We start from the raw sequence: 24,675 nt of genomic DNA on the forward strand, positions 1-24,675 counted from the left end.
TAATATATTAGCATGGTGAATAACATGCCCACAGGTGCCAAGACTGTCCCAAGGCTAACCACAAAAGGTCAAACAGTGGGAAATGGCCAACTTCCTTGGAATCCCAGCCCTTTCCCCAGGCTAGTTAGACTGGTCCTTCCACTTATTAGCATATGAAGCCACTGAGCCCGTAAAAACTGGCAATGTTGCGACTCCTGGTCACCCCCTCTCTCTCCTTCTTCGGAGATGGCCCACACTGTCTATGGAGTGCATACCTACTTTTACTCTAATCTGAGCACCCAACTCCAACACCTTGTGGCCTTTCTTTTGCCTTTTGATGTATCCCTAAATAAATCTACTTTTACTCAACTGTGTCTCACTCTTGAATTCTTTCCTGCTCGAAGCTCAACCAAAGCCTGGGACACAGCCCTCCTCACACCCCATATCTATTTTTCCTGCATCAAAACTGTATTCTCAAGTCAGTCTGGTCACCTGAGATTTAAAAAGTGGCTCCTTAACAGGGAACAAAAGACCCCGTCATCTTGAAAATGTAGGTGCAGAAATCCAAAAGTCACTAATCCTAAGCAGATGTCTCTTCACTTCTATTTTTCATACATATAGGATCCCTGACACAAATGACCATTTAACTGAAAAAAAATTTTTTAAAAAGAGGAATAGCTGTTTCAAGTTTAAATGCCTCTAGGCTATGACTTTTTAAAAGGTTTCTCTCTCCTGTAGATGCCTTTCTCGGCAATAGGAAGAAAACAAAGAATTGCAAAACAGGAGTGGGGGAGAGCAAGGCACCCAAATGCTTTGGCCAAAAATGAATGGGGTGGGTGGAGTGGGGTGGTGGCGACAATCAGGAAAGATTCAAAAACAACAAGTCTTCCAAGGCCCCAATTCCTGGGCAGTTACAATCACCATTTGGCACTTATTTTTCACAAGATGTTTACGAGTGACACTGGGAGAGCTGGCCAACGGATCTTCCAAAATTCTTCTTGATCGTAATGGGGTACCTATGATCCAAACAGCCTGTTACTGAAAGTTGCTTGGACTCCTGGAATTTACACCCCTGTAAAATGCCCTGCTGCCTTTTTGCTCACCATAATATATACAGACACAGTGAAAAGATTCACAGAGCAGAAGATAATCCCAACTGTTTCAACACAACCAATCAGCAAAAAGCAACAAGGCAGAGGGGCGGGGAATGGGGGAATATTAGTATCACCTGGAGATTGTTTTTTCAAACTATGCATCGCACCCCGCCCTCAATACAAAAAGAAAGAGGACATAAGAGATTTCGCCATGTTCCTTCCCTAGTCATCCTCACTTTTAGAGATCTTTGAACATCAATGTTATTTAAACGTTTAGTAATATTACCAGCTTAAATTTATATAATTCTAGTACCTCAATAATCCTGTGAGGTGAGCAAGATATAATTGTTCCTGCTTGGTAAATGCAATAATAGAAACAGACTGACTTATCTAAGGTCACAGGGCTAATCAGTGACAAACCCGAGAAGTCCATCAGGTTTGTTATATTCTTTCCACATAAAAATATTCATTTAAAAAGCAAATGACCTAATGATGAAAATTCAGTCTTTTACTACAAGTTTGGCCTATCGTCTCAAATTATCAGTGTCCAAACTGGGCAATTTAACTTCATCCCTAGCTGCAAACTGCAAAATTATGGTATCCCATTTACTGCAAGGGCAAACATAGGCGACAAAGCTGAATTTATAGCCCACTAACAGGAACACTAGGCATCTTGTAACCTTGAAATGCTCAAGGGCAAATCTGGGTTTTATTATTAATAGACTCTGGATTCTGAACCCAATAAAGTGAATCAAATAAAACATAAGCTGGTATCTAAACATTCTTCACAGGTTTTAAAGCTGTTTCTCACATTTTAAGTTCTCTATCCATTCTACCACAAATAATATCTTAAATCCAGCCCTCAGTTTATACCCAAAGACTTAATCAGAGGCATCCTCTGTAGGCGTATTCCACCTATGTACTACCACAGAGGTTCCCTGCTTGTAACAGCCAAAGGCACAATTACCTAAGCTTGCCTCCCTACTGACCTTATCTCTTAAGAACAAATTTCAGAGGAAAGGAGCAAGTATTTGATAAACTGTCATGTTCCTTGTGGGCTTGCTGACACACTTTTTTTTCTTAAGAAAGGTGTACACTTGAAAATATATGTGCATGTTTCTACCTTTACTCAGCATCTTACAGGTATATGTTAGACAGCAATATTTTACATATGGCAAGGATATGACCTCTGTAAAGGTGCAAGTTATTATGTACTGGGAAATAGCAAGGATGCTTATGCTGGGAAAGAAAAAGTGAAAAAAACTGGATGAATAAAAAGCCAGCAGAAGAAGACAGTGGGTAGGCATCAAGTGGAAAATGTGACAGTAGCAAAATCAGAAAAGCACTTGCCTTTTTCAGGTAATTGGTCCAATAAGATAAGTAAGATGACCTTCATCAATGCTTTATTTAGTAAACGTATAGTACCTATATTTGAATATTTTTAAAAGGAATATTTTAAGACAAATTAGGAAAATAAAGCTTTCAAATGCTTTATTAAAATATGAAAAACCATTAATGATTCAAAAAAGCTTTTTCAAAAAAGCTTTGGTAAAGGAACATGCAAACAATTCATATATTTAGGATTATTCCAGAACGAACAAATTAGAGTAAAAATTAGTTACACCTATTAAAATTTAAACCCAAGCTACAAATAATTAAAAAGTATCTGAACATGTTCATTTTATCTTGAAAGTCAGCTGTCTGAATTCTTTTACAAGTTAAAGTGATGCTTTTACTTCTAGAAATGGTAACTGGCTCACTATACATCACTGTGGTCATACTCCACCTTTGTACTCTCACAGCATCGAGGTTAAATGCTCAGAAATCATATCTTGCCAACAGAGAGTAGCTTTGTCTCTTGGTAGGTCACTAATTATTAACCGAGCTCACTACCACTCGTGTGCAACCCAGAATGCCAACTTATTAGTTTAGAATGAAACTTAGCCTTTTCCTATAGACCACGGGCAAGAGTATTTGGGTTAACTCATTCTGCTTCTAAAGACAGATCTACCTAGCGAATCCTCATACAATGTTGGTAAGAATGTAAATTGGTGCAGCCTCTGTGGAAAACAGTATGGAAGTTTCTCAAAAAACTAAAAATAGAACTATCATATGATCCAGCAATTCCACTCCTGGGTATATACCTGAAAAAACCAAAAATGCTAATTCAAAAAGATACATGCACCCCAATGTTCATAGCAGCATTATTTATAATTGCCAAGATATGGAAGCAACCTAAGTGTCCATCAACAGATGAATGGATAAAGAAGATGTGGTGTATATATGTATATACATATATACACAATGGAACACTACTTGACCATAAAAAAGAATGAAATTTTGCCATTTGCAGCAACATGGATGGACTTGGCATAATAATGCTAAGCGAAATAAGTCAGAGAGAGACAAATACTGTATGATATCATATGTGGAATCTAAAAAAATACAACAAACTAGTGAATATAACAAAAAAGAAGCAAACTCACAGAGATAGAGATCTAGTGGACACCAGTAGGGAGAGGGAAGTGGGAAGGGACAAGATAAGGGTAGGGGATGAAGAGGTACAAACTATTCTATATTAAATAAGCTTTGAAGATATATTGTACAACATAGGAAATGTAGTCAATATTTTATAATAACTATAAATGGAGTAGAACCTTTAAATAAAAAAGACAGATCTACCTACACATTAGGAACTTCACTTACCATGTACTTATCACCTTTTGTTATTTTCTTGTCTTTCGTTGTTACTTTCTTTTATTGTCTTTTATTGCTATTGTTTTCTTGTCCAACTAGACAGTGAGCTGCCTGAGCGTAAGGAACAGGTGTTTTTACTTCTCTACCCGAGTGCCTATTGTGTTTGCTGAGTGAACGAATCCTATGAGCACTGAAACAACTTGACATATAATCAAATCGCAAGAGTCATGAAAATATAAAAGTGAGAAGAAAATAGCAATACCCATCACTGCGTAAAATCTTGGCTCTCACTTAGGTTGCAATCACTTGAAATTGTCAAAAATTAACGTAACTCGTAAGCTTCCAATGGTCTTGCAGGGCCACCTCATAGGGAGACTGCTTGTAAATCAGCTACTCAGGAGCCATAGCCAAGGAGCCCAGCTGCAGAAGCTTCCTTTCAAAATGAGGTTTTCCATGGAGTGGCAACTACTGGGGCAGAAGAGGTAAATGAAAAGAAGCAAAGTCCACTTCATCAGATATTTAATATAATTTCAAATCCTGTAGCATTAAATATAATAAACATTTAGAGCATATTTTAAATTGGATTTTTCATCTCCAGATTGGTCCGTGGATTTTACTGCCCAACATCAGAACACTAGACAAGAAGGTTGCTTTCAAAATTCAACAGAAATTCTTCACTCTGTCTAGTACTTGTTTTTAGCACACGGTGCACAGTTTCATAAATCCCCAAGAGCCTACAACACCACAGCCACTGGAGAGCATAATACCTAAAGCAGAGCCGTGCATGACAAAGATGAGGGACCCCAACCAGCTTCTTGCCACGTAATCAAGCAAGACATTTTAAATTCAGTAGCTATCAAATAATATTTCACTAAAAACGATGTTTTTTGATAAAAACGGAGGATTGCTTTTATTTATATTTGGCAAGAATTGACATTAATCGTTTATAAAGTATCATTACGTTTTAAATCGTTCCCCATTTGTAAATATAATAACTGAAAAGAACCTGTGGAATTATTTTTCCCCAATCCTCATTTCAAAGCTTCTCATTATCCGCAAAGTCCATTTCAGCTTTAACATCATGCTAGATGCTTCCATTACAGGGCTACGATGGTTTTAGAAATACATTTGTAGCTCACTAAACTGTATTATCTACAATATTTAAGACTTAGCATATATTTAAATTATTGAAAATAAAGTACAAGGTGTTTATTTTTCTTCATGGTGCTTTCAGGAAGACATCAGGATCTTCTCTTCTCCCTGAAGAAAAATAATAACAAAAATCAAAAAAAGATAAACTTACAAGCTATTAAAATTACAGGTTAACTCAAATGTATCACCGCAAAATTTCCCACTGCATAAAGTTCACAAAGATATAACCCAATGATATGGCTCAAGCAGCTAGTATTTAAAACTGAGTTACAAAGAACGGAATACTAAGCCAATTTGTAAATTGGAGTTGTATTTATATTTCTTTTATAAAGACTAACTACTCATTAATTTAATTCACCACTTGAGTCAGTTTATGACTGAGCCTGGGTCCCTGTCAAAAAAGGAAATAACAACTCATTTTCTTTTATCATAAATATTTATTGTTTAAATCAAGGAGTGTCCCGTTACTCCAAACAAATGATTAACCCCTTCCCATAGATGAACCTACAATCACATATTTGACAGCTGCGGACATTGGCTAGTATTCGGTCACTAGCTTGACACATACACTAAAATAGCTTTGCTCTGGAGATGTAACAATTTGTGCTAGCGGAATAATAAAGTCTATTAATTTCCTTTGCTACAATAAAATTTTATTAATTCAAGCACCACAAATTCAGAAATCAGGATCACCTGGGCCAAGCTAACAGGAGCCTTTCCATCCCTGAGAGGAAAACACTGTCTACTAAGCAAAGGTAAAGGAGAAGCCCAGATGTTCTCTGAATGTCCCATCTTTCAAATTATTTGTGTATGAATTAGTGAAGTGAAATGGTACTTATGTGTCAACAGACAGCCTGGAGAAAACAAGACGGGACAAGAGAAATTAAAACGTTGTGGGCTCATGGGATTTTTTTATATTTTTGTAGAGTTTTATTAAAAGCTTATAGTACAGCATATGGAAATCACAGCATATGAATAGCCCCCTCTCACTTGAGTTGCTGCTTACATCTACTGTCTTCGCCTTTTTCTTACAGAACTTCCTCTAACTATATGTTTATGAATAGATTGACTCATAGCACTGAGCTTCCAAACCCTGTCAAAAATGAACAGTAAACCATACCTGTAGCACCTTGTGTACTTCTAGCTGAGGACTTCTCAACTGGATACTGCAAAGGTATTACAATGCCTTGATCTGGCTTCTGAAATGCTGAAATGAGATTTTTTATTTTCCGGAAAAATCTTTTACGTACCCCAGGTGCTGTCTGGAAAATAAAAGGCCAAGCAGATTATTCATCTACCTCTTAATGATACCAAAAGGGCCTACAAAATGTGCAAGGGATGCTTAGAGAGGTAACATTTGTGTAACTTGTTCAAATATTTGAAAACATAAGGAAGAAGGAAAAACAACACTCTAGAAGAGCTTACTATGGTTGGCTGAATTTCCCTGCAAGAGGAGCTAATGAGCTGTCATTTCAGTTCTCCCAAGGGTAGTATCAGTTTATACAAGCTCTTGCTCATCGCCCTGCCCTTCCTGCTACCCATCACATCCCGAACCTCTACGGGTACACAGGCCATTACCCACAATGAATTCACCAACAGAGAGGATGTAGTTAAACAGAGAAAAAAACACAGATCCTACAGGTCATTAATAAGCCTGAAGAACCAAAAACAAACAAAAAAGCCAAGAAACAAACAAAGCAACAACAATGAGAAGCCATCCTCCCTGTCATCATTCCACACTATAAAATTCTACACAGGAACTTACAAATTGGCTGTTATGATGCACACGATGCGTGGCTAGTTAGTCTTCACGCTCTTTCACCTCATGGTATGTCCTGCCTCATCCTTCACGTTCAATTTTTTTCCTCCTTGGGAAGCTTCCCTATCCTCCCCAAAATTGCTCTCTCCGTCAACACTTCACTATAAAACTAAAAACTACTAGGTTTTCTCTATGACATGAAAATGAAAGACTCTATAAGGTCACCTTTATTTATTTATTTATTTGGTTAGTTTTTGAAGGGATCATTATTTGCAGGTGACTATTAAAATGTACTCCTTTCCTGGCATCACTTCTCTTGCAAAGACACTGCTTGAAATCAACAACAATTTCCTGCAAAAGTCTGAGCCAAGCTTTCGGCAGCAGCTCAAAACTGTCATTTTTACATGAAATAAAATAGTATTGCTATAAGCAATTGAACAATGACAGGTTTTTTTAGAAAGCTGTTTTTCAGCTATTCCATCTGGAAAATTTTGGAGGTGGGAGCTGTTTGTTAGCATTTAATGAGAAAACGTGAAGGCTGGCATACAGACTTCTGTCAACTAGACTAAATGCTGAAGATAGCACACTGTATCCATCATAACTCTTGGTCATTTCCTACATTGGGGTAAACAGTTTTTCATAGAAAACACTGAAAAAGTTCTTTCTAGCTTTAAATTAGTGTCCACTCATAGGCTCACACAGCTTGGAGCCTCAGTAGAGGTAGAATACACTCCCACTCAGCTCCACCCTTGGGGTCAAAACGCCTTTCCAGAACTCTACTGAGACCCCATCCAAAATAATATGGCCACTCTTACAAGAGTCTGAACAGTTCCTTGCCTCCAAGATAGAATCTCCAAATTGCAAAGGCAGATCATAGGCTCAAAATACCTTCTTAGATCTTTCTTAGAGTACTTTTTCACTTTCAAAGCACTTTCCCTTCTCTTGCCCCTTCTACTTCCTCACAGTTTTTGGCTGATTTGGTTATCCCCATTTGACAGATAAGAAAATGGAAATACAAAGAGAGAATTCAGCTTGCCCAAGGTCACGCAGATAACCAGAGGCAGAGTTGGCTCTAGATCCCAGGACCCAGTCTATTGCCTTTCAGATTAGGACTAGACCAAACAAGTTCTAGTGAAGTCACCAACCAGAGGAGAAACTATACACTCCCTCGGTGTGGAAAGATTTCAAACCACACATCTTTTTAGCTGTTCTTGTGGCTTGTAAAACCATTTATCAACAGAAACATCTTTTTTATGGGGATTTATACACCATTAACCCTTGATTATCCACGCTAACACAGGAGAATAAAAGCACTGGGTGTAAAACAGCAATTTGAATTTGGCATGCAATGTGTCATTGGCAAATGACTGACCTAATTTATAGTGCTTTGCTTAGGTCAATAAGTAAAATTATTTAACATCTACTCATCTACTGATGATCAAATATCCAGAAAAGCCCAAAAGCACTGAAGTCAGCAAGGGGAGCTTAGTATATTTTTTACAAGGTACTACTGACAATGCCATGTTAATTCATGGTAGGTGACTGTATGTAGAATTCTAAGAATTAACAATTTGGCAAAATTTTAGCCTGAGTCACATGAAATAAATACACTAGGCAATGATAAAATCTAAAAGTCTGTATCAAACTAGAAATTCACATAATATTTGTCTTTCATAATTCAGTGGATCCAGGGTTCAATTTCATTTTACTCTTTCAAACAAATCTCAGACATACCTAGCTTTCTAGCACAGCCACTGCACAGAAGATAGAGTGCTACTGCCAGGATTTTTCCTGCAGCATGGCAAACTAAAGCACTGTTCCAAAAAGCAATATAAATATCTGTTATTTACCCAATTTTGAAAATACATTTACCACAAGAATTGTACCACTGACATCTCCCATCCTGTCACTGAACTCAGCTATTGTTCAAATTTGCACATTTCCTATACTGTCAACTCTCAGTTATCCATGGAAACATGTTTTGGATCACAGCTGGTATTCAATATGCTCTAGAGAAATTTTGGGTGATATAAGCTCTGAGAATACACGTTAGTTTAATATCACCTTAGCAGAAACATAACTAAGAAGGCAAATTTAGTAGACAGAAAAAAAATGCAATATGCATTTCAAAAATAAATGTTAAGGGGTTTTTGGTTTTTGTTTTGTTTTGTTTTTTAAAAACTCTTTTCCCTTTGGACAAAACGTGCCAATCTTCTGCTCTCTTGGTGCAGATAATTACAATATTATTATATAAATGGGTCAGAGAGCATTTGTGTTCAATAAGCCCTCTCTTCCTTAACATGACCACAAACATGTAACAATGTGCAAAGGATGTTATATTTGAAATGGAAAAAAACCAGTTTAAAAGAAAAGATTAGATAAACCCTACTAATTGAAGAACCTTTCCATAAAGAATATTCTTCAGCAGCTAAAGGCTATTTCTCTAGAGTGAAGGGCTATTTCTGGTCAAATTATATACATATATATGTATATATACACAACTATTTCTCATAATAAGTGAAATTTAATTTTTTATTCAATCATCTCTGCAGTGATGCAGAGAATTAAAAAAAATAAACAGGTATAAACACTTTTTATTAGAAATGGTGCTGCTTTTCCTCTAATTAGTATGGTAGTATTAATTATCCTGTTATAAAGCAACAATGTGTTTGAAAAACTGCCCTAATTCATCTCAGTAATTCAAAACATTTGTAGTCTGCAATTTGTGCTTCCTAGTTTACTGATGCATTTGTAAAGGTTAGAGCTATTCTAATTTTTTTTAAGTCTAGACTTTAGAGTTTCTTAAATGCATAGATTGAGTTATTAATAGCTGTTGATATTAGCATTTATATTTTCAAACAGTTCATAATGAAGTGCTTTCATTATAAAGGCAGACTGTTTGAAAGAGTCAGAAATCAGAGAAAGCATTTGAAGTCAAAAGTTTCAGGTGTAGAGACCTCTATTTTGGTAGTATTGTAATATACGATCCTGGTATTGGAAAGAGGTTCACTCTACAGGCATTTCTTGCAATGGAACAATGACTGTTAAATGTTTTCAAAGCCATCAGAACTCGTTTTCCTATTGAAATCTTTCTCATTGCCCCAGGTGATAAGCAAAATAAAAGGACCTGCTCAGATGAAAGACAAACTGGGGACCCAAAGCATGCCCACATATGTCCTCCTCTCCCTCTGTAACCTCCTGGGCAACTCCGAAGCACCCAGGTGGAAGAGCCTTAGGATTCTGTAGAGCACTGTTTAAAAAGTCACTGAAATGTGCCCTCTATCCCACCTCGCCATGTCCTTCCCTCAGGGCTCAGCTGGGCGTCCTGCCTCCACACACCCTGATACTCGGAAAATCCTCCCTTCTTTGAACCCTTACGCTAAATAATGTAACGCTTGACTGTATGTAATCATATTGTTCAGCAACTTGGGCAGGTTCTCATTTTTCAGGGCTTGCTTCGTGCCAGGTCCCATGGCTAAGAACTTTCTTTATATGCATTATCTCATTTAATCTTCCAAATAAGCCCTATGAGTAAGGGACTATTTTTATGCTCATTCTATACATGAAGAAATTGGTTCAAAGCAAAGTTAAATAACCTACCCAAGGTCATAGACCGCTCAGGAAGGGGGGAGGGTTGGATCAGACCTAGAACCCAGATTCATCTGACAATAAACTCCAGGCTCTCATACTGCTATTTAATTCATATTGTATCTCCCCCAGGGTCTTATAGGCTTTTAGAAAACAGGAGTCATGTTGTTTTAATCTGCCATAGAACCAGCACTTGTATTTGTATCATTTGGTAAATAATTTTTGACTTAATCCTTTTATCTATTTTTAATATGCTTTTTAAAAAATTTCCCATAGGCACTAAACGTCTGACACAATCCTTCAACTTTGCTATCTTCCCCACAGTGTGAGACCACTCCATACTATGACGGCTGAACACAACTGGGACCAAAATTCTCTAAAGACTTCTTAATGATCCATGAACAATTTTGGATTAGAGCTTTAGTGACTTGAATCTGATGAATATTTTGGGCATGTAGGATTTGACAATTCTTTTATAAAACCAGCCTAAATTTCAAACACCTCCCTGATACCCCCAGAAGCAAAAATAAATAAAAGAGCTATACCTCAGCACTCCAAGAACCTGTTTCTGTCTGGGAAACTCGGTATGTATAAATGTAACCTTGATACCTGTGAAAGAATAAACTTCCATTACTGAAAAATTCCAAAAGAACAGTGGATGCTCTAAATTGGTGTCTCAACTATTACATATTAATGTTACATATACTGGGACACACATATATGGCACAATTGCATTCATAGAAAGAAAAATCTGTGGAATCTAATTTGTTTGCATAGTATATCCAGCTAATCACAGTTCTCAGTAAGCTTTCTTTATCTTTTCGGGGTTTTTTTGTTTGTTTGTTTGTTTGTTTTTTAATGTGGGAACTCACACTCCTAAGATTTGTCAAGTTGAGAGACTGTTGGGACAGAAAGAAACTAGAGACCTATGGTAATTGGTAAAACATCATGAGTTATTAAACAGACTTAACAAAGTATAGTTACATTATTTTTAAGTACATATAGAGCTTAAGATGAAAACATTTCACTGGGATAAGGTACTATTTGACTCACTTAAGTTAACAGTAATAATAATATTAATTATAATAAGTATGCTATATTCCTGTATAATTTTATAATATATTATAGTACTAATAGTAATTTGAATTAAAAAGCAGTCCTGCTAAATTTCTTGAAATCAGCTTGTCTTTTTAGTTGGGGTAAATGCTTCCCCCCACTATTCAGTGTGCATGCATACTGTATATCTGTATAGTTGATTTTTACTACATGTGAAGAGTTTTACATTCTGTATTAGTCTGCTCAGGCTACCATAACAAATACCATAGACCGGGTGGCTTAAACAAAAGAAATTTATTTTCTCATAGTTCTGGAGGCTAGATCAAGGTGCCAGCAACATAGGTCTTATTCTGAGGCCTTTTGTCTTGGCTTGTAGGCAGCCACCTTCTTGCTGTGTGCTCACACGAGCTTTTCTTTGTGTGAGTGTGCATGGAGAAAGAGATCACTCTTCTTATAAGGCCACCAATCCTGTTGGATTAGGGCCCCACTCTTATGATCTCATTTAACCTTAATTACATCCTAAAGGCCTATCTATCTCCAAATACAGCCACATTGAGGGTTAAGCTTCAACATATGAATGGGCGGTATGACTCAGTCCATAGCATTCCAACACTGGCACCCCAAAATTCACATCCTTCTCACATGCAAAATACATTCATTCCATCCCAAGAGCCCCAAAAGTCTTAAACACATTTCAGTATCAACTCTAAAGTCTAAAGTTCAAAATCTCATATAAATTTCATCTAATCACATGTGGGTGAGATTCAGGATAAGACTGATGCTGAGGCAAAATTCTTTTCCAGTTGTGAACCTGTAAAACCAGACAAGTCATGTGCTTCCAAAAGTGGGACAGGCATAGGATAGATACTCTCATTCCAAAAGGAACATATTAGAAGGTAAACAGGGGTGACAAGTTCCAAAATAGTCCAAAACCTCATAAGGTAAATTCCATTAGATCTTAATGCTTGAGAAAAATCCTTTTTGGATTGATGCTCTGCCCTCCAGGTCCACTGGGTGGCACTGTCACTCCCATGGCTCTGCAGTGGGGCCGATGGTGGGGAGGGACATCCACTTCGATCTCTTGGGCACTGATCCCACCTTTGAAACCTAGATGGGAGCAGCCTTGCTCCAGGCTGATCTCTGGATTGTCTTCAGGGTCATTTTTCCATTTTCTTGAAAAATTAAGCATATTTGCAGCCAAATTGTTCTATTGTCCTGTCCAGTTTGGTCCAAGCTGACAGTGTCTCTGATGCTTTGGTCTGGACTCTAGTCTTGGCTTCTTCTGGGATGGCTAGTTAACATCATAAGTAATCTCCTTAAGGAGTGATTATCCAGCCACATCCTTGGTGCTCTCTCCAGACCAAGTGTCCTCATTTTTTGCCATGTGAGTAGGCTGAGAATTTTCCAAATCTTTAAGTCTGGTTTCTTTTTGCTTAACAATTCCTTCTTCAGTTCATCTCTTTCCTTTTGCATTTTATTATAAACAGTCAGGAGGTCCCAAGCTGTTCCTTCAACACTTTGCTTAGAAATCTCTCCAGCTAAATATCCAATTTGCAAGTTCTACCTTTCACAAAATACTCGAACATAGTTCTGCCAAGTTCTTTGCCATTTGTAACAAGGATGGCCTTTCCCCTAGTTTCCAACAACATGTTCCTCATTTCCATCTGAGACCTCATCAGAATGACCTTTAACATCCATCACTGTACCAACAGTACTCACAGCAGTGCAGAATTTTTCTAGCAGGTACCTCCAAACTCCTCTAGCCTCTATCCATTACCCAGTTCCAAAGCCATTTCCACGTTTTTAGGTAATTGTTACAGCAGCACTGTACTTTTCAGTACCAAAATCTGTATTAGTCTGCTCAGGCTGCCATAACAAAATAACATAGACCGAGTGGCTTAAACAAAAGAAATTTATTTTCTCGCAGTTCTGGAGGCTGGAAGTCCAAGATGAAAGTGCCAGCGACATAGGTTTCCTTCCAAGGCCTCTTCTCTTGGCTTGTAGGCAGTCGCCTTCTTGCTGTGTGCTCACATGACCTCTTCTTTGTGTGCATTCTTTGAGAGAGGGAGATCTCTCTCTTCTTCTAAGGCCAACACCCTATTGGATTAGAGCCCTACCCTTATGATCTCATGTAACCTTTATTACTTCCTAAAGGTTCTCCAAATACATCCACAGGGGGAGTTGGGGCTTCAACATATAACTCTGACAGGGACACGATTCAGCCCACAGCAATGTGCTGTGCATTATCCCTTTTGGGCCCAACAATAATCCTATGAAGTGTATATTGTGATATTTATTTTATAGATGAGGAAACTGAGACCGAGAAGTTAAGTAACGAATGCCTCACTAGAGATCAAGCAGCAAAGATGGGATTTAAATCAGGCCTCTTTGACTCTGAGCCCCAGCTCTTGATCCCCACACTAAGATGAATTATGTATATTTTAGTAAATATAGTACTGCTACTTAATTTGCCTAACAAGCTTTTGCTTCATCGAAAAGTAAAGTAAATTTTATACTGAATTGTTTCAAATTATGAATCTGAATCTGCACCAACAGAGTTTTATTTCAGACCTTTTCTGATTGTTATGCTTAGGTACAAGCTTAGGTCAATATACATCTTTGGTTAGAATGCATGCTTAACTCTGGTAAAAATAAATCTTTTTAAGCCTAAAACAACAGAGGATTCTAAAGCATTCCAAACAGGGTCATCCTTGAGTAATCGACCTCATTTACCATTAATCCCCTATAAAAGTCTTTAGATGTGGATTAAATTACTTTATTTTTAATCAATATCCATCAGTACTATCACCTAAAGGATTCAAAAAATAGATCTAAGACACTCTATTCAGGTTTATTCAATTTGTGAAATCAAAAAAAGGTCAATTTAATTGCTGGTGTGATTACAGGAAATGTTTCATTTTACAAAGGTTTGCCAGAATATTGAGATCATATTTTAAATAGTGTGATATATGCATATATATAATAATATGCTAAATAAACATTAAAAATTACATTGTAAAAGTCTTTTTTTTTTTTTTTTTAATTTAGTTGAAATCTACCTCAGAGCCCACTGATTTCAGTAAGTACTCTATGGGGAATAAGGCAAGAGCTTTGATTTCCATTTTTCACCATGGGAACTCTAAACGTAAGGCTTTAAGTGATTTTCTTATAGTCACACAGCAAAATGGAGATAGGAGCAGGGAAATAGTATACGCATTTAGTTGCATTTCCCCTATGGTTAGCGATTAATAGCAATAATTCAGTATCATTAAAAGTGTTGAGGAAACACATTATTTACAATCTCAGCAACAATGCAAGCAAAATCATAGGCAACTGGCTTCCCACTTTCTAAAACAGTGGGTTTTTTAAAAAATACAATCAGTCTATCTCCCTACTATCATTCAGCCTCATTTAGTCAAAATAAATGAGTCTGTTTTGAAAATTGTTTCCTAACGAATCTGATCTTATCGCACTTTCAGTTAAGCGGCAGGAACCCGAGTACCACTTCAAAAGTCCTTACCTCCTTCAGTCTCTGAACAACCTGATGTTAGTGGCACATAAAACTTCTTGTGATTAACCTGTCGGATTTTAACAATCTCCTGCTTCCCAACTCCTCAAATTTCTGAATGAGCAAAATTGCTTCAGCCCCTCAAACAAGCCAGCAGTTCATCTCTCTCACTTCCAAGTTGCTGAACTGAACAAGGATCCCCTGTAGTCAACTCCCATTGTGTATCACGGATGGAAGAGATTTAAAACGGTGCAATTCAAGTTCCCAGGGTAATAGCAGTGCATCACCGAGGACCTTGTTAGAAATGTAGAATCTCAGGCCCCACCCCAGAGTTGCAGAGTCAGAATCTGCATTTTAACAAGATTTCCAGATGATTTGTAGGAACATTAAATTTAGAGAAAGACTGGTTAAAATGCATAGAGAAGGCTCACATCTCATTGGGAATGTTGATGGCAATGTTCCCCAAATCAAGCTGGCTTCCTCCACTCACACTGGGCACCTCTATTCCACCTCACCCAGAATCACTCAGTCTATGCTTTAAGAATGCGATTTTATTTAAATATAAGCTGAAACTTCTTAAATGGTTTCAGTCTTCATAAAGTAGTATTTCTGAACTTTTTACTCCCTCCTCCCCAACAAGATTCCATAGTTTTGTTTTCTGTAGCTTGAATTATGAAACAATAATCTATAATATAAAATTAAACTAAAATATTGATTATGTTTTTTCAAACTATGCACACTCTCTCCCTGTCTGCTGAAAAATCACTGTTCTAGGAAATAAGTTGGCAAATTATAACAAGAGCGATAAAACCGTGCATATTTTTGACCTAATGACCTTGCTTATCTTCATATACTCCAAGGAATGAAATGGAAACAGCAATTTGACAAAGATTTTCATAGTAGTTCTATTTTAATAGTGAAAAAATGGAACTAACCTAAGGAATGTTACTCAAATACTCAAATGGTAGCAGAAAGAATGTTTCAAAATTATACCAAAATTCAAATATATTAGAGAGCTATATTTTTCAAAAAATTTTAAGCACACGGGCCATGTTGATATAAAATGATGGTATGTGGAAAAAAGTGGACATAAGGAGATGTCACTCTGATTACAACTGTTCAAAACTGTCCCTGTATGTATATAACCTAGAAGTAAATTTAAACTAATATAAATGCATCCTTGCATATTAGTTTTCCCTATAAAGTTAGACAAATGACTAACAACATTTTTTTTAAAGAAAAAGAAGCAAAATTACTCTTTGGAGATTTACAAATCTAGACTAAGAAAATCACAAATCAGATAAATATCATCCATTTTTAAAAACTTTTACATCCCTTTTAGGATTATTTTTCCTCTGACTTCCTCATTAACACAGACAAACCAAGAAAGTAGTGTAATTTTAACTTCCTTCTTCCATCAAACCTTTTGTCACACTTGTTGATAAGCCTGGAATTTAAAATTTATCATAAAAGAATCTAGAAAGTGAATAATTGGTAGAAAACAGTAGAGTTTTTTTGTGGCTGTTGTAGCCATTAATTAATTTTCTTAGCCAGTATTTTGTATTTTAATGACTACAAAGCATCTGTTGATTCACTCCCTGCTAATATTAAAATTTGTCTTTATTTTTTCAAAAGCTATCTCCAACTCTTAAAAATGTGTTCTGGTTAGAAATAGAAAAGAAGAAAGCAACCTGACTTATTTCTTATTTTCTAAAGGGGTCAGTGTTGGGGACAGATTTTGGTGTAAAACTAACAGAACCACATCAATTCCTTCTTTACACCACTTCAAGGACTACACAAAAGAAAAGGTTTAGCTACATCTGACTTCTTCATGACACTGCAAATAAAGCAAGCTAGTGCCCAAGCTGTCTATGTCTGTACAAATTAATGTTGTGTGCAAAATTCAAGGCATAATTATATGGTCACTGATTTTTTGACAAATATTTCAGAACTTTCATATCCAAAGCAATGGCATCCTATACAAAGTCATCATTATTAAGACTATGCTCTGATTCAAGAGGTTTTTGAATTTCCTATGGCCCAATCTTCATTCTTTCAGAGTGAATTTGAATTTTCAGAACCATCAAAAGCCATTCAGCTTCAAGTCTGATGGTAAAACTATATAATATCAGTTTCGATGAGTCATGACAATATGCTCTCTTCTTCCCTTGAACTGCCATATAGCATTTTATTTATCTACTCCTACGATGGTCTTTGTCTCGCAATTAGAGATCTTTTATTTATATTAAAAAACACCTACTACATATTAATTTTATAAATGTTAAGTGATGCAATAATTCTCAATAACAACCCTATGAGGTAAGTACTATTAATATCACCATCCCCCTTTTCACAGGTAAGGAACCTGAGACACAGAAAGTTTAAATAACTTGCCCAAGATAAAATAGCTGGTTAAGGGCCAGAATTGGGATGCACACTCAGAGGGTCTGGCTAGAAGATATGGGCTCTTTACCAACTCTCTATGCTGCCTCTCTCATATATCAGAAGGAATGAATGAACAAATCGGTCTTAAGGTGAATCCAAAAAGACAGTTTTCAAAAAGGGAGGGAGTCTGCTAATCCTTGGGGCTGGAAGTGTCCACTGAGGACACGAACAAGGGAAGGGGCTGAAGCGTAGAGGCCAGATGGGGAGCGCCCAAAAGAGGCCAACCTAGGCTTCCCCTTCTCTTTAAGCTGAATGATATCTTCAGATTAATCTTTCAACTTCAATTTTACACTGTCAACTGGAGTCAACACTTGATTTACTGTTCTGTGATCCGTCCATTTGGTGGTTTGCATGTTGCAAATTTAATTCTAGGCTGGCCTTCAGGCTTGCTTTGCTATTAATGGATTGTACTCAGATAATCCAAAATAATTCCAAGGGCCTAAATTATTACAAAGATAAATGTAGCACCAACCCATGTATCCAATTGTATTAAAAAACTAACTCTATGTTATAATTTCTCATTCTTTTGAGTTCTTTGCCACACTGTTCCCCTCGATTACAACTAATGAGCTGGAATTTTATTTCATCACTGCTCCTTCCTCCATTTCTCCAGTTCAATTGTTTGCTAGGCACTTTATTTCCAGTCACCCTTTAAATCTTAAGGGACAAAAAGATAATTAACCTTTTACCTAAAGACATATATGTCAAATGACTTCATTATATGTCCTTGAGGCTAAAGAATATAATAGCATTTCTTCTTCCAAATCTTCTATAAGATAAATAGCAAACTCAGATATGTACAGAGGATGCGAATTATGGAAATCAACTATTTCTTCAAACTAGTTATTTTAAATATTTTAAATTGGTTTTTCCTTTATCACCATCAAACTATCTCAGTGAGTATTAAGGACTTTCTCAATGGCTGTCTACACTGAGAGTGAAAAGGGAAGAAATGTGAGGGCTCATAGATAGGTACATTAGTGAAAAGAAAGTTGATATACCTTGAAAACCAAAAAGAATAAAATTAAATTAAATTAAATTAAACTATGTGCATTACTAACAACATTTAGTATACTGGATGAATACAAGAAAAATACATAAAGTCAGTAGCTTTTCTATTGCAAATGAAAATGTGATGGGAAAAGATTCCATTTATATTAGAAACAAAAAAATAAAAAAAATATGAAAACAAATATATGTATGTATATGTATGACTGAATTATTGTGCTGTACACCAGAAGTTGACACAACATTGTGAACTGAGTATACTTCAATAAAAAAAGATACATTCATACACACAATAAATAGGAATAAACTTAACAAAAACTATTCAAGACCTACAGGAAGAAAAATACAAACCTCTATTGATGGATGGAAATGACTAAATTAATAACTCAAGAGATATATCAGGTTTTTGGATGGGAAGACCAAATTCTTTAAAGATGACAGTTCCTCCTTAATTTATTAATAATTTAATGTAACCTCAATGAGATTTTTTAACTTAACAAAATTATTCTAGATTTCATCTTGAAGAACCAACAGGTAAGAATAGCAAACAATTTTTTAAATGTATTAAAGCATTATCATATAGCATTAGTAGTACAAGAATAATAGATCACTTGAGCCAGATAGTTGTAAAACAATAACTGTTATATGTAAAAATTTAATATATTGTAAAGTAAGCTAATAAATCAATCAGGAATGGAAGTCTTATTTATAAATTATTAGCTATTTTGAAACAAAATCAAATTAGATCTTTTCTGCACATCAAAATAAAATTCCAAATTGAATTACAGAGTTAACTGTAAACTAACCAAACCATAAATTTAAAACAAACCTGAAGTGAAGTTTTATGACACTTCTGGAGATGAAAGAACTTTCTAAGTTGGGAAGCAAAGGGAGAAATCAGAAAGAAAATGAGTGACGGACTTGACTACTAAAAATGTTAATTTTTTTGTGTGTCAAAGAAAAGTAATGGCAAGCACCAAACTGAGAAAAGATAACTGCAAAAGATCAAGGATTAGTATATACAGCTCATAATGTGTTAAGAAAAATAGTGAGATCCAAATGGTTAAATGGGCAAAGTACACAAAGAGCCAGTTCATGAACAAAGAAATACAACAGTTTACCAATCACGTAAAAGACATTCATTAAAGAATTAAAGAAATATGAAATAAAGAATGAGACATCAAATTTCAAGAATTTTTTTTTTTAACAAGAATACCCATTTCTAGGGAGGGTGTGGTAAGAGACACTTTCACGCATTACTGGTGAGCGTATATATAAACTGGAATAATCATTTAGGAAAAAATATTTGGTGATCACGTATACATCAGATATCTTAAGCTGTTTGTGTTTTCTGATCTAGAAGTTGCACATCTTGAAATTCATTATAAAAAAGTAATCATAAATACAAGAAAACCTTTATGGACTGAAATATGAAATTATGATGGAATTTATAATTGCAAAAAAAATGGAATGATTCAGATGTCTAAAAATAAATGACTGGTTAAGGAAAATATAGTTGGACTGGTTGGACTATCATGAGGCCATTAAAAATAATGTTTTAAAATCATTTGTAAGAACATTATATGTAAATGGGCTTTTTTCATGTTAAGTAGAAAATGCAGCAGAATACAATATTATGAGAGTACATGTGTGTTTATAATTTATTTTATTAAAATATAGAACAAAAATCACTTAATTTTCAAGAATAATTGCCTTTGGGTTATAAAACTATAGATGCTTTTTCCTCACTTCCATTATCTACATTTTTCAAATTTCCTATAATATGAATAGGTATTTAAGAACTATTTTAATAGACTTTTTACACAACATTGTAAAATGACTATAACTCAATAAAAAAAGTTTAAAAAATAGGCTTTTTATACCAAAATCTAGATTTATTTATTGAAAATAAGTGAAAGAAAAAACTCTTACTTTAAATGAAGGTAAGCCATCCTATATATGGAAAATTTCTTTAATACTTTACGAGACTCAATTTTCCAAAATGAATGGAAGAAAAGGCCATATCTATAGGCTGTGATTGGGGGGTCAGAACTGGGAAAAGGAGCATAGTTAGAAAGCATAGTTTAAAGTACAGTTCGAAAGGCATATGCAATATGTGATTTCCACAGTAAAAATACAGAAACTAAAGCTCAACCGAACCTTCTCGGATAATGAGAATAAGCAAAAGATAGAATGAGAAACTATTCTGAGTGAACCCTATGCTCAATGCATGCTTGTTAGCTATACCTTGTTGCCTATGTATATATGACACCATTTACACTGTTATTTCTACTGCAGATCATAACCATACATGTTTTGGTTGAAGATGAGTATGTGGTTTATTTCAAAATAAAATTTGATTTTGTTCCTGCAGCGTGGTACTAAAAAAGGAGAAATGAATGTTTATGTTTATTGAAAGGGATCCTTGGCTCGAAAAGGTTGAGAAACTGTCATAGGAGGCAATATATCCGTGTGTCTTCCCTCTGCAGCAGTCTAGCCATCACCCTCTAGGACCTGGAGAGCTCATCAAAAGGCATGCTAGAGGGGCCTCCAATTTGTCTATTTTCTGCTACTTCAGAAGGAAGTTTGCATGGAAATCTGAGTCACAAAAACCGCATTTATGCAAGATTTCATTTTGGATGAAAATGTAAATGTTTGATAAAAATGTAAATGTAAATGCCTAAATTAATTCCTTATGTGGTCCTGGCCTACATGGGCAAAAGGCTAAGGCTGTCCTTCTCTCTTGCCTATTTCATCAGCAGTAATCCTATGGAGAAGGTAGGGCACACATAAACTACTCCTGTTTTACAAATATGGAATCCAAGACCCAAAGAAGTTGAATGACTTCCCCAGAGTCCACACCTTGGCCTCTTGATATCAGCCCCAAATATCTCTGCAGTAAGGAAAAGTATTTGCCCTGATAAATCATTTGTTAATTTAAAAATGTTTATCGAGTGCCTATCATATGCCAGGCTGTGTTCCTGATACAGGAGACGATGTCCCTGTCCTCATGGAAATTTTTAGCAGGAGAGCCCAGAAATACATAAGTAAACAAGCAAACATCAGATAGTTTAAAGCTTCTTGAAGAAAAATGAAGTGATGGAGTGTGACAGGGAGAGGGTAGTTATTTGAGATAGGATGGTCAAAGATGTTATCTCTGAGGGGTTAGGCAGAAGGAACAATAAGTGAGAAGATACTAAGCGGGGAACCCGCTTGGCAAGCTTGGGAAACAATAGAGGCCAGAGTGTCTGAAGCTTCAGGTGCATCCTGCCACACACTGTCCCCTGCTCTTCCTCCCATTCCCAGGCTTCTTTTGTACCTTATTTTTCATCTCCAGATTAAGGCGCCCACTACCTCCTTTGTCAGCTTCCTGTAAGAAGCCCCTTTCACCAGTCCACTCACTGCACTTTCTTTTGATAAGAGCTTAGGGATACTAGTTGACTTTTATTGACCTTCTCTGGTTTCCATTTGGAAAAAATAATATAAAGAAAACGTAAGATCCAAGAGATCTCTGAGCCCAAGAGATTCAATAGCTTGCACATTATTTCCCTTGAAACTTCTATAATAAATGTATTTAGCATGGCCTGAGAGTTGCCACAAACATGTCTTGACCATTTTAAAAACACAATAAACAATGCAAATCCTCTAACACCAGGCTCAGAAGGAACTGACCCAGAAGGAACTTCAAAATCTTGCAGTGTATCTTCAGATACCAAAATTACTACTGAGCTTTTTCCTTCATTTTCTTTCTGTTTAGAACCTACTGTACAGGGTTGGTGTTTTCACGGTGTTTTTATCCTGCTAACAAAAAGTGACTGGGCAAGGTTCTTCCTTAGAAATGTCCCGTGAGAATTTGACCCAAAAAAGAAAGAATATAATAAAAATAATAAGTACTGAAAGAAATAGACTAAAAAAAGTATACAATAATAATAATAACAATAGCTTACTTTTACTGAACATTTACTATGTGTCAGGTCTAGTGCTAATTTTTCTACCTGCATGATAACACTTAACCCTCACACTCCTGTGACGTAGGCAGTAATATTGTATCCATTTTATGGATAAGAAAACAGAGGTACTGAGAGATTAATTTGCCAAAGTCAGCATCAGACTAGCACAAGATTAGATCTAACTCAGGAGCGCTGAAGCAAAGATGAAGGTGCATTTGATTCAAAATGGGGCGTTAGACTAAGAGAAGCCTAGGTAAAGGGCAAAGCTGAATCACACGAGGGTGTTTTCCCTCTGTGTCCTTCACCGCTATTGTCAGTCCTAGATTTTATCAACAAGGGCTCTATTTCTGAAACCCCCTTCCTCCCCACCCACCACACAACTCCTCTAAAGAAAGCTAAATAAGCAGATCCAGAGAGGCGGTTTTATTCACAAACATCCCCTCCTCAGCATTCTGACCTAACTAGCTCTTAAAGTGGTCACTTAAAGAAGTGCCTTCTTAAAGTGATGGATTCAGTTGCTTGATCTTCTTCCTCTCCCGGAACTGGACGGCCTTCCTTTGGGATGACACCGCCAATGCCATTTAAAGAGAGCTGGAGAGAGAGGCTTCCCCTTCTCTAAGGAGCTGGTGGCCCCAAATCTGGCTTCTGGGCCATCCCAGGGCTCCACGTTGCAGGCTTGTAGTTTGACCTAGAGGTCAAAACGAAGTCGGGAGCCTGAGCCTTTTTCCGAAGGCAAGGTCAGTTCTAGGCTGCGTTTCCCTATCCCAGAGGGCATTCTCTGCCGCCGCCGCCCCCAAAGGCGCTGGGGAGGCCCCCTCCTGGAGCGCGGGTGGTCCGGGGCTTGAAATCCCCAGCGGGGGACCTCGGGCCTTGCGGTGGGCAGTGGAGGAGGCCTCGCCGCCGCCCCTGCCGCCCCTCGGTCCCCGGTCCCGCCGCGGCGTACTCACAGCACACACAGGCAGTACACGCCCGGGACGCTCTCGCTGTCCCTCAGCAAATAGCTGCCGTCCAGACCCGTGGCGAGCAAGAGCTTCTCCCCCGTCTCCCGGCTGATTTTGCCGTGATACACAGCCACCGCATCCATGGCCTGGGGGACTCTTGGGCGGGTGAGGCGTGGGACGCTGGCAGGGAGTTGCCGCCCGGCTGCTGCCGCTGCCGCTGCTGCAACCAGGCACACGAGTCAGCCACCTGACTCCCAGTTCAGCCAGATGTGCAAAAAAGAGAGAGGAGCGCCCGAACAACAGGATGTTGTCTACCTGCCTTAAAACCTCCTTCTCACACTTCAATTAAAACCAGCTCAGCAGTTTATCAGCTTGGTTATTGCCAGAGGGTTCGATTCCCCTCCCAGGCCCACCCCCGCAACACTGGGTTCGGATGGACGGAGCAGGGAGGACGACAGGAAGAAGGTCCTCGCAAGATTTGGCCTGTACTACCACCGCAGACCCGCACCCTGACAGGAATGCTTGGTAATGCTTCTGTCCCTGAAGTTTTCCCAGGGGACCCATGACTTAGGTTAACTAGTCCCCAAAGGGGGTGATGATAGAGGCAAGTTGAACATTGCCTTCACCTGGGGCAGAAACATACTGACAGAGAATGAAAGGCCCCAAAGCTCTGAGACCAAAACACAGAAACTATCCTGTCAGTGAGCAATCACTCCTGAGCACAGCCAGGAGGTTCCTACAGAATCAGCAGTAAGTGAAGGAGGGACTTGGGGCAAGTGCCTCCTCTCTTCACCCGGCCCACCCTCCGCTTCCAATCCTAATCATCTTGAGCAATCTTGATCCTGGGCAAATCAAGTTTTTCCAACCTTCCTGTCATCCAAGATCCCAAAGTTCTGGTTGGGGTGCTAAAATCAGTCTGTGTCCAAAGATGTTCCAGATTTATCTGTTTGATGGGTTTTACATGACAGAATAATTCATTTAATTGGTGCTTTGCCTTTATGACCACTTGTATGTGCCCTTTGATGTATAGGGCCCATCTTTTAGCACTTGGGGCATACTTGTTTTAAATCACATTGCAAGTGTTGATAATTGTGTTGTAACTTTGATCCTCTGCTGTGAGTAGAGAATATGTTTTTCTGAACAAAAGTTCAGTTGATGCTAAAAACTATCATACATTTTTTAGAATCTTTCAACCTTTATTTCCTTCTCTCTTCTATTTCAAGATGTGCTGTTAAGTAGTATTTCCCCCAAACTTCCTCCTGTTTCACTAGAACAACACTCTGTTTAATGTTTGAAGCTAAACCGTCTTCTATGTTTTTCCTTTTGAGTACATAAAATACTTTTGCAAATTGGAATTTAAATAGCTGAAGTTATGTTGTCTGTTGTATCTCTCCCACATCATCAGCACCTAATTCCTTCAGAACATGACACAGCTGGGAGCTCAATAGGATGAATCATTTTTAAATCGTCACTAGTCCTACCAACAGATCTGATGCAC

At 37.3% G+C, this 24,675-nt stretch overlaps 1 protein-coding gene across 1 annotated transcript; it reads right to left on the bottom strand.

Annotated features, from left to right (window-relative positions):
* Positions 1-4,653: 4,653 nt before the first annotated feature.
* On the bottom strand, positions 4,654-23,521 carry SH2D1A (SH2 domain containing 1A). The gene is made up of 4 exons (XM_032475298.1): positions 23,184-23,521; positions 10,815-10,878; positions 6,043-6,184; positions 4,654-5,030 (listed from the first exon to the last, which is right to left on the bottom strand). Exons 1-4 carry the CDS (start codon positions 23,318-23,320, stop codon positions 4,990-4,992), a joined length of 384 nt encoding a protein of 127 aa, XP_032331189.1. The 5' UTR covers positions 23,321-23,521; the 3' UTR covers positions 4,654-4,989.
* Positions 23,522-24,675: the final 1,154 nt, after the last annotated feature.

Source organism: Camelus ferus, chromosome X (assembly GCF_009834535.1).
Source record: "Camelus ferus isolate YT-003-E chromosome X, BCGSAC_Cfer_1.0, whole genome shotgun sequence".
Classification (NCBI taxonomy): domain Eukaryota; kingdom Metazoa; phylum Chordata; class Mammalia; order Artiodactyla; family Camelidae; genus Camelus; species Camelus ferus.